Source organism: Hyposmocoma kahamanoa, unplaced genomic scaffold, assembly GCF_003589595.1.
Source record: "Hyposmocoma kahamanoa isolate Upper Pololo Valley unplaced genomic scaffold, ASM358959v1 232, whole genome shotgun sequence".
Classification (NCBI taxonomy): Eukaryota; Metazoa; Arthropoda; class Insecta; order Lepidoptera; family Cosmopterigidae; genus Hyposmocoma; species Hyposmocoma kahamanoa.
In genome coordinates, this window is record NW_020653750.1 from 3678507 (window position 1) to 3690373 (window position 11867).

General features: G+C 34.3%; 2 protein-coding genes across 2 annotated transcripts; one reads left to right on the forward strand and one right to left on the reverse strand.

Annotated features, from left to right (window-relative positions):
- Positions 1-90: 90 nt before the first annotated feature.
- On the reverse strand, positions 91-2521 carry LOC113228527 (DCN1-like protein 3). Its single transcript, XM_026461869.1, has 3 exons — positions 2395-2521; positions 2071-2308; positions 91-1978 (listed from the first exon to the last, which is right to left on the reverse strand). The coding sequence occupies exons 2-3, from the start codon at positions 2144-2146 to the stop codon at positions 1083-1085; spliced, it is 972 nt and encodes a 323-aa protein (XP_026317654.1). The 5' UTR covers positions 2147-2308; positions 2395-2521; the 3' UTR covers positions 91-1082.
- Positions 2522-6170: 3649 nt separating this feature from the next.
- Positions 6171-10922, forward strand: LOC113228589. The gene is made up of 3 exons (XM_026461945.1): positions 6171-6447; positions 9318-9533; positions 9954-10922. The coding sequence occupies exons 1-3, from the start codon at positions 6171-6173 to the stop codon at positions 10088-10090; spliced, it is 630 nt and encodes a 209-aa protein (XP_026317730.1). The 3' UTR covers positions 10091-10922.
- The last annotated feature ends 945 nt before the right edge of the window (positions 10923-11867 follow it).

Consider the following 11867-nt stretch of genomic DNA (forward strand, 5'->3'; position numbering starts at 1 on the left):
TTTTCAGTACAAATCGGCAATTTCATACTTTAACCCCTATTATTTTTGGCTAACTTGCTTGTATGTACCATCTATTTAATGTTTAGAAAAGGCAGTGTGATATGCAAAATGTGTAGATGGGTTCCTAGACGTACACCTGATAATATAACTTTAATCTGTTGTATCATAAACAAAGAAGCGACTATTTTTAAATAGTTCTCTAGTGACTAATTTACAACTTTTTTTTCGGTGCATTCTGGTTTAAGCTAGGAGTTATGGTTCTCGGGGTGGTCCCCTAATTCGCCAGAATAAGCTTATTTCAGCATGGACAGTAAAAACATCCTTCTAACTTTAAAATAGCGCAACATCTAAATCTAGCTTTTACAAAGTTTCAAAATTATGATTACTATTATTTAGGAGTACAATAAATTGTTGAGTGGGATATCACATGAGAGGGCGTAACACGGGTTTACTTTATACATTTAGACACATATTTAATTTATTTTTGTTGCAGTTTTCATAAAAATATTTAAAAAATGACGGTTCCTTTCTGCGTATACTTAGAAATGAAGCGAAACAAAGGAGAAAAAATTAAAGGTTACCTTATTATTGATCAACCAGTAAAAATAGACATACAAGATGAAGTTTTATTACTCATACCAGGCAATTTTCGATTGTGCAAGGCATAGGTAACTTCAAGTGGCTTAATGGAAGTCATTGAAAATCCAAAAATATTTAGCAGAGCCTTACACCACTCCAAGCAACCCACACTACTTATACGGAATATGTACAGATTTGGCTAATTCCATGACTGGAATGTTACATCAATTTATACATCTAAAACTAGACACTTAAAAATAGGCACATACTTCCACATGTAGTTATAAAATATATATAATATGTACATTGAATTCATTTTAAATCTCACAATTTTAGTTACCTCCACTACATCCACAAATTTTACTTATTATGAAACATTCATTATTATCTTAATCTTAACTCCACCCTGGAGATAGGACTTACAACATTCTCCAGTATCCACTATTGAATTATCAGTCTCAATATTTTTAAGTACCTATAGTAGCTAAATTTGGCATAGGATTTCAATCCTGTATCTTCATGTTGTTTTTTGTAACATTTTGATTCATTTGATCATTCTCATACTCTACAAAGTCATCAAAAAGGCTGGGCCAAGCTTCTGTGTCATCGTAGCTGCTGAGATCATCCCCCACAAACTCACAAAAGTTCAAGAACATGTACCATGTGTCCTTGGGGACACCTCGAATGTGAGAGTTCTTCTCTAAATAACTCAGCCACCTGTTCAAAATCGGAGGTTCATTGTTGGTAAAGACTAGACGCCACAGCACTATGGCAATGTCAGCTGGCAATATCCGTTGCCCTGAACTCACATCCAATCCAAACTTAAATGTGAATCTATACAAATCTTTGAACTGTTCAGAATCCGTTTTCAACTCGCATGTTATTTCATTCAGCTTCTGTTGTATATTTTTAATAGAATCTGTTTTCATGTTTTTCAACCCTTGTAAAAACTCTGGCCTTGTGAACCTACACATTTGACTAGCATTTAATTTCCAAGCCAGTACCAAAACCTTGAAATCATCAGGATTTAACTGTAAGTCATTGCAAAGATTTTCAATTCCTTCTGCTAATATAGCATCTTCTAATGAATCTTTGTACTGGTCATACAACTGATTAATCTTAGATTCAGATATCCTGGGCTCACTGGAGCCAAGAGATGACATAGTTCGGGGAATAGATGGCAACTTCTGATAAAATGGTTTTGGAGTTTTGTCTGAAATTCTCTGGGTATCACCTGAACAATCCCCATATGAATTTACTGTATTAGCATTCTGCAGCACGGCATTATTTTTATAGCTTACTATACTGTGCTCATTGTCCTGTAGAAGTGGTTCTTGTTGAGGATAGTCTGACACCATAATAGCAGGTACTTGATGAGTGGTGACAATTTCTGTCAGCTCTGAAAAATATAGAACCGCTATTAGTCAAAGCTAAAGGTAAATAAATGTGGAGCAACAGTCATTAAAGTAACAAAGGAACAGAATAACTCACCATCTTTTTTCCTATGAGAAGACGTTGAGATATCAGCATTAGCTTGATTTTTGAAACAGCTCAAACATTGGCCCATTGGACAAAATCTGCTCAGAATACTTCACAGACATAAAAGTCGTAGTACCGCAGTTGAAAATTGTCCAACTTGACTTATTCAATTTTTCATCACTGATGCTATAAAACATAGTGATTATAAAACAGCGGATTCCAAGTCTTATTGAAGTTAGTCGATGAAAATCTGTAAAAGATATACCAGCTATTACGTAGGAAAGTATACTTTAAATTTTACAACCAGGGATAAATCTATGAAAATACAAAACTTACGAGGAAGTCATAACATTTCCATCACTTGTACCGTTATAAAACAGTGGTCAGGTGTAAACTGGATAAATTAGCAAGGGAAAGCTTAATTTCACCATAATAACTAGTAAGAAACCGTTTTTTAATCCAACAAGCACACAGATATTGAAAAATTAGAATGTAAATGTAAACCAGCGATAGCAGTGAAAAATATCGAATGAATGAGTTTCATGTGAGGTGACTGGAAAAAAAAAGAGAGATTGAATGAATGAAATGTCAATATTATAGCGATAGATAATTTTCCGAAGAATTTCTATTCAAATAGTGGATTTTTTCAGGAATAATTTTATTGGAAAAATATAATTCGAAGACTTCATGTTCTACGTTTAGATTTATATTTTAATTATTTATTCTACACGAATTATAAAATAAAATTGTATTAACGTAAATGTAATTTTATTAAATCCAGCTTGACTTTTTTCACAAATTCTCAGTTCTCAACTCTAGCGTCAACTTTTGACAGGCATAACTGTCAAGTCAAATGTGGATACATATTTATTTTTATATTAAAGATAGAAAACAGGACATTGGCGAAGTCGCCATTTTTTTTGTATAATTTTTATAATAATATTAAACTACCGTACATATTTATTTTTCCTTGACACTGGCAAAATCATTGATTATTTCGATGGAGCCATAACATTTAAAAGAAGAAGAAGAAAAAATATATTTTTCAAAACGGATTTTTTTCCATAACCAAAACCAAACTACGTATGATTCATACGTTACCACGTTTACACGTTGGTTACATAATTCTGTATTGCATTTATTTAGACTTAGCATCTAAGGATTAACTGCATGTTTTCAGTTAACACGTGAAGTAATCAACTTCCTGCAGTTTATAACAACTTCACGCATTAACTGAATGTAGTCGTTTTCGACTGCATGCAGTCGACATTAACTACAAGTAGTTATCGCCGCGAGTCTAGCTCAAGAGCTCAGTGTACAGTTGATGTCGCGATTGAAATACGGACGCTACTTCTGTTACTATAGTACTGCCGCCGCCGGCGTAATTGAAGCCGAAAACGAAAGCGTGCAACGTGGATAGTTCCACTATTGTCATGTTGCTATAGTAAGGCCTACGAACAACTCCGTTCTTCTAAACTTGGCCCCCTTTTAGATAAATATCGTTGCCTTTTTCCCATTTATATTGTTAATGGAATAAGAATTTATAATTATTACAATGAGAAGGACACCGAGAGAAGTATACAATCTGAAAGTTTTATCTTCCTTTATCCTTGCTAATGATATTAAAATATGATTAATATGTAACCTTATTATTTTTTTAATACTTAAACATATAGCAACTCTTGTGATCCCTTTTTTCCAAATCCCGCGCATTGTCCAATTTTCTCATTAGAATCCTGTTTTCCTACCTTTTAATAACTTGACATTGTCAAAAAGTTAAAGCTCTTATTACCATTACATTGAAAAAATTTGAACTCGGATTATTAAAATCATGGTTCCTTCCTAGTTCCTATCCTCTTGTACGATACGATTGGTTCCTAAATACCTTGTCACAGTTTTTTTCTTGTAAACAAACAAACTTGTTTTATAATTTTATATACAGTTTGAAGTGTGAGCCAGATTCTGCTTTATAGTTTTACAGATTTTACGAGTAAGGAAGGAAGAGGTTTGGAAATGAATATTTTATATTTTATTGCGACATATATTATTCTACTATTATGTATGTATGAGGGTAGCTCGTAATTTTTCAGCTACTTCATTATCATCCAAAAGTCTTAGGGTGTCGTGTGTGTGTGCTGTCGGTTAATTTTCAGAAATATTTGAAAAATTGGATAAATATAATTTGGAAGGCCATATTATGGCCTACGTTTAGAAATATCTTTTGAAATTTTATTTAGCGTGCATTATAAAAAAAAAACTTGTGTAGCTAAAAGCCACATAAAGAAAAACGAGATTAAGGGTTGTATTCTAGAATTCTACTCAATGCTCAAGTCAGGATTTGAGTATGGTTTAAAGCACTCGAAATCATACTCAAGTCCCTGCCATTAGGGTCGTATTTCCAGTGCTTGTGTTTCCAGTGCGTCCTGACATGAGTATGATTTCAAGCACTAGAAAAAATACTCGAGTCCTGACTTGTGCATTGTGTTGAGTTCTGGAATACGACACTTAAAATGATTTCACTATGTTCAGCGAAAAACCCTCGAACCACACACCATCACTTGTTGTGGCTTGCAACGTTTTCGTTTAATAACTTTAACTTTTGGCAGGTGTCAATGTCAAATGTGGAAAAATAAAGGAAAAACTGGAAAAATGTCCGGAAAAATATATATTTTTTCAAAATGGAATTTTTGAATGAATCGATATTACTCGTGTGTGTGTCTTAGAGGATGGAAAAAAATAAAGGAAGTGAGTACAGGGTCAAGAGCACGTCAAGCTTGACACGTAAGATTTAAATCGAACTCTATGCCGCTTACGTAAGAACGGTCCAAAGTACAAAGTGTCAAGCAGGATGTGCTCTTGACTGTACATTCTTCTCTACTTTTTCCTTTTAAAACTGTTATTTTGTCACTTGTCGCTGTCGGATAGGATAAGATCATTGATTGTCGGTCAACACGTACAGATTTGAATCGAATTGAAACAAAGACGAAGAAATTTTTATAATAAACATACGTATTATAGTATTAGGGGTTAAAGTATGAAATTGCCGTTTCGCACTGAAAAATTAAAACAATTTTTTTTAAGATTAAATATATTTGTTTAATCAAAGTTTTTTCCCTTGTTGTCTATACATTTCTGCCGTGTAATCGGAAGATCATTTAAACCTTTGCGATAGAAGTCTGGAGACCTGGACTCCACAGCTGTGTGAAGGGATTTTTGTACTGCTTCCTGGGAATTTTATTTCCATACAAAAAAAAAATCAAATTGCGGGAAAAAATGGTAGTCGGTCGGGGCGAGGTCCGACGAATATGTAGGATGATGGATAATTTATATCTGCAGGTCTTGTAGTAGTAAAACTGTTTCTCAAGCAGTGTGAGGTGTTGCGTTATCATAGAGCAATAACGGTGAAGCTGTTTTGCTGCGAGTTCCGTCGTCATTATTCAAACGCCATATGTCATATTGTGGGTATGCTAACATTGAACCATGACGTTTCGTGGTAGTTTGATACGGATCGGCTTCCATCATTACCTTCAATTCAACGTTATTTACATTTGTGACTGGTCTTCCTCGTGGTTCTTTCTTCAAGTCGTAATTTGCCGTATTGCCGGCGTTTGCCGTATTTGCGTATGCCGTATCCTCTCCAAATACAGCATTGACAGTTTCTGCTACGTTAACTCCATGTGGAAATTCGTATTCGAAAATTAGGTACTCAGATTTTCGCTGTATCTGTCTTCACGTTAAAAGCTGAATGTAAAAACAATTGAAAGTCGAACAATCAAATATCATGTTTTTTAAGTTAAGCATGTTCTACTTTTCGTGTGAAAAACGTTTCACTCTGAAATCGGACACCATACAGGTTTAATTTTAATTTAAAGTGGCCAGTAAAATAAATCGGCAATTTCATATTTAAACCCCTATTATTTGTTTGTCTCAAACACTAAAGTTGGCTTAATACTGCATGTGTTCCAATGCCGTGAAGAAAAAAAACAATTTTGAAATAGTTTGAATGCAAATCTAGCGGTTAAGATTTTGGTTGATGCTTTTTCGAATATCATAACGATTTTATCTAATAAATATTTAGAGCATTTGAAAGTAGTATTCGCAGTTTAGAAGTCATGGCGGTCATCGAAGACTATTGGAATTATCGTGTGGATATAAACAGTCTAAAGAATAAAAACTATCCTGAGTTTGAATCGCGGGTGTACTCTGTACGGGACGACATTCTAAACAGAAACTGTTTTAAGATCCAAAAATTTAGTCACAACAACGTGCACAGTCACGAAGAAGAGCTGAAATCTTTATTGGAAGAAAATAAACAATTACGAGATGAGATAGACTCCTTGCAAGAGACGCTTGCTAAACAAAAAACTCAATATGAAACCTATAAAAAAGGTATGGTTGAAGAGTAAACACTTTATAATTATTATATAAAGTTCCCTTTTATCTTTTGTGTGACCTGTGGAGCCCCTTAACAGCGACCAGCAATTGTCTATTGTGTTACCAGTAATTACAACTCGGAGCCAAGGTCAATATATTTAAATTTCTGATATAATTTCTATTTCAATAATTTTTTACCTTCACTGTCTGGAGCACATAATTTTATTTATATTACTAAGTGACAAGACGAAGAAGTCGGGCACCAGGTGGTAAGCGACACCCTTGTCTATAATATACATTTGTAGTGCCACTCCAATTTTAAATTGCAAAGATTGAGGGACACTGGCGCTGCACCCGTCACCCTGAGACCATAGGTTGACAAGTCCGATGTGCCTGTAAATTCCCCAGCACCCTTACCCTTCAAAACTGGAATGCATGAATGCTCACATTCGTGCATGACTGCAGCGGCAGCAATAGGTAAGGTAAGGTGGTAGTATTTCTCTAGGTGAACTCTTTCACAAGGAGCTCCATTGCTACTAAACATGCATGCTTGTCTAGGAGTAACTTGTATGCCCAGTAAAAGGAAACATTGGCCTAAAACATGTGTAATAGATGCATCATATATGTTCATGGCTGAATCTAGTCTTTGCTTTCACTTGAGGTTGACATTGTACTTATGAAAATCACAGTGTATTGCAAAACCCTGGTCAATAAATAATTGCCATTCTGGAGTATTATAGAGTGTTAACGCACACACTCATAGACCTGCACAGAGGAACCCTGTATCGCGGGTGCCATGGACACACATAGACATCCACAAATTAAACCTAGCTATCGAATCCGGGACCTCCATGTGGCAGACTTGTATGGTAACCGCTTGGCGGTGGAGGCTGTTAGGTGCTGTATATGTTAATCGGATCATTTGAATGAGAGTATATACTCATATCCAGATTTCTAAGGACACATCAATGCATGGGTCTCAACTGATGAACTTAGCTGGTGCGTGTGGAATCCCAATTACTAGGGTCTAGAACCATTGAAGCTTCTTATTGCTTTTGATATTAGAGGGCCTAGGAACCTAGCACAAGACTACCTTCTTAATTTTAAGAAAGTATCAGAGGCCTATCACGCAATAAATTGTCATGCAGTAAATATATTACTCAGGAGGTTTGAAGTCCGATTCAAGGTTATTTGCTGACTGTACTAGTAATAAGTGATATACAACAAAATCTGTCCACCCAAAGCTACACTCAAAATTCTTCTGCAGCGCAATTTTCGTGGAATTGAACTGTTTGCGGAGTGATGCTTGTGAAATTGACTGGGGTAATCCAGTCAATTTCATGAGCATCACTCCACACATCACTTACAGTTGTAAATGCTGTATCAATTGTTAGCAAAGTGTCTGAGTTTAACAATACATTGATGAACCTTTACGATAAACATGCACCAGAACGGCCAGTTAAAATAAAACCCCTACCTGCACCTTGGCTAGACCAGAATGTTAGGAATGCTATGAATAAAAAGCTCACAGCTAAGGCCAGATTTAAGTACAGTCCTACAGACGAGAATAAGCGCATCTATAATGAGCGTCGTAATCACTGCAATAGGTTGTGTAGGGATGGACAACGCCGACATATTCACAGTTCTTTAGAAACTGATGATCCGGCTGAAGTCTGAAAGTTTCTTAGGTCGCTGGGAGCTGGTAAGTCACGTCAAGATAGTATGCCAAAAAAATTTAAACCTTGATGCTCTTAATCATTTCTCTAATTCGGTTGCCTTCGACGGGTCGACTAAAACATCTACCTTTAAATTATCTTTCCGTGCTTCCAACTGCTGACCATCCTCTTTAAAAGAGTTCACTGATTGTGATGTTAAGAAGGGCATAGAATCTATTTCGTCCAATGCTGTTGGCAGTGACCACATTGGTCGTAAAATGTTTTTATTCATACTTAACGAGATTTTACCTGTGATCCGGTATATTCTTAATTTTTCTATCAGGGAATTTGGAAGGAAGCTCTCATTACTCCTCTCCCGAAAAAAGCCAACTCTTCTATTTTTTCTGATTTCCGACCTATTTCTATACTTCCCTTTCTATCAAAGCTGCTAGAGCGACTAGTTCATAACTAAATTACTCCTTTTCTCATACGTAACAACCTCCTTAATCCCTTTCAATCTGGCTTCCGACCAGGACACAGCACTGTGAATGCTCGTTAGGATCACTGATGACATTAGGTATGGTATGTCGCAACAGCAATTCGCTGTAATGTCATTGCTTGATTTCATCAATGCTTTCAACAACGTTGATTTTGACATTTTGATTGCACTTTTACGCACTCTTAACATATCTCCAACGGTAATCTCTTGGTTTCATAGTTACATGCATGGGCGTCGGCAATGGTTCGCATTGATGAGAGGTTCTCTTCTTGGTGTGACATCAGTGCTGGCGTTCCACAGGGCGGCGTTTTATCTCCTCTTCTCTTCTCGATCTTCATTAATTCAATTTCCCGCAGTCTTACCTCATCCTACCACCTGTATGCAGATGATTTACAAATTTACACTCACCGGCAACTTGAAAAACTGCACGAAGCATTGAGGAAATCAATAATGATCTCCGTCACCGCCGTCTTTTTCCTGTGAATTATATTATTATATTATATAAGCAGAAATCGCTTAAAGCGATAAGACCGCCCATTGTACCACCACTTATTTTTAATTTAATTGTATTGTATTTGTTTCCTTTTTTGGTGTACAATAAAGAATTTTTGTATTGTATTATATGGTATTGTACAACAAGTAACGAAAGGATATGTAGACATGTGAGCTACAATGCTAAAAATAGACAAAATAATGCAGTAATAAAAATTTTGATTATATGTCATTCACAGATCAAAAACTCCTAGCTAAGGAAATAAAGGACACCCATGAAGCATTTTTAATGGCAAAGAAATATTACAAAAAGTATCTGAAGATATATTATACAATTGAAGCCAGAAAAGGAGATAAGCAGACAATATTTGTGCAGTTCTTTACAGAAGTTAAAAAAGATTCAGATGTGTATTCAATGAGGTTACTATGCGACACCAAAACAGGAGTTTGTGAGTGTGAGTCTTGGTCACTATATTATATGGTTTGTGACTTTTTAAATATAATAATATAGAAGACAGAATCATTATCTTTGTTGTCCCTCCTCTGGCTCGTTCCATAGTTTTGTACCTGCTGCCATTTACAATTTTGGCTTATACAGTACTAATTTTTAAAATGCATGTCAAATTTCAAAAGCTGTTTCCCAAGTGTACATTTTACTTATATTTTTTAGTTAATAAATGTTAATGTAAGATAAACTTTTTTCCTATTACATAGTTGCCTATTTGCAGTGCCCTCTGCACAGCAGAGAATATAAAAAAATATAATGATTCACTAAATAAATGCTGCTGGATATATTATTATAATAGTTTAAAAATAATGGATTAATATAATTAATGTCTTGATTTAAAAATAAATAAAATTTTGTTCATTTTCAGTGTTGGAGACAAAGCCTAAATTAGCAACGATTATGGAGCTCAATAAAACATTACAAGAAACTAAAGACCTTCCTGGTACTCTTTATTCTATTCGGCATTCATTTATTAAAATTAAGGCAAAAAAAAATGATGAATAACATGCATGTATGCAAGAAATATAGTTTATATTAAGTTCTCATACAGACTAAAACAGAGCCTTGTTTAAAGGAATGATCTGATTTGTTTAAAGAGACCAAAATGTAATTAATTTAACTGAAATAAGACATACATTTAAAATATAGAAATATTTATTTAAACATTTAAAATACTTTAGTATATAAAACTACATTATTACAGCAACAAACTTAGGATACAATTCCATATTGAGGTAAGACACTGGCATTTTGCGCCACACGACATTTTAAATAATATTAATTGTAATTCATATCATAGATGGATTGGTTCTTACTATTATCCTATAATGAGCACATTCCACTTTTGCATTTGTTTATTGTTTCAAATAATTTCAGATTAGTTTAATGCCTTCAAATAGTGGCAACAACAAAATCTCATCTCAATCTTTTGGTTTATGACGTGTTCTGTAACAATATCCATTCCACTTTACAATATTAAAGTGGAATAGGATATACAGAGCTGACCACCACTTCAAACTAAAAATTACTATAGAAAAGACATAAGTTATGGATTCTGTCCAAAGTGGAATGTTACAATCCCAACTCCCAAGTAACATGGAGTCTCATGTACCAATGCAATAAAAAATTATCTCAGTAACCTAACTGTAATTTTTTACAGATATGTTACAATTTGTACCTCACTCTTTCATTGCACCTTAAAATATTAAACCTCAAAAATATAATGTTTCATTTTGTGCAAAACTTAGAAGTTAAATGTTAATTAAATTAATGTTAAATATTGGTATGAATTTAGAACATTGAATTTGTAACAAAAGTCTGCACGTATTTCAAAGGAAGACCACTATGAGCGCTTTTTTTGTGAATGGTTCTTTAAATTAATTTGAGAGAATAAAAGTATTGTTATTTATAACCGAGTTCTCATTCTGAGCGTAGTAATAGTTTCCGACCTGTCAACTGAACAAACCCACATTACAACTACCTACTAAAACATACAATTCTTACGGCTTTTCACAGTTTCTCATAGGACAAACAGAACAAGTAAATACTTAAAAACTATGGTACATCTGGTTCCTCTGTTGTCACATTATAATACTGCATACTAAATATATGGGGGTTAATAGATAGATTACTTCTAGAATCGTGTTTTATCATCAATAAACACGCAATTGAAATAAATCGTTTCAGTTGGCATGTCGTATCGAAGATTCCTTAGCGGCAGTTACCGGTTATAATGCGACGATAAGCTGTGTTTTGCAGTTGTTTTGGCAAGTAAATGTCTACGTTTGGAAACGGCCGCTAAATAAATTACTATATTTATAAATATTCAAATATTTATTGACTGTATCCAAATAGCGGATCTTAAAAAGGTAAAACATAATTTCTGTGTTCTGTGAGACTTAGCTGATTTGTGTTCAATAGAAAATGACCAGCTATTGGGCTTTCAGTATGATAATATAATCTCGATAGCACATGTTAGGGTATTTTTGCTGAAAAAGTCAATGGAACACGTCAGGTAGGTTACCAATAAAAAAACGGTATACATTAAACCGTCAGTAGTTATGGCACTAATTCCAAATAATAATGAGAAAATTAGGTTAGTAGTATATTGTAACATTACATAATTAATTAAATTAAAAAATCAGTACCATATAGGTGAGTTTGAATTTTTGGTTAGTACACTATTGATCCCTACAATTTAGAAATTGCATATCTTACCTACTCGTAGCTAGAAAATCAATATCTTTATATATAAAATTGCTTTATATACTTGAAATTGTGT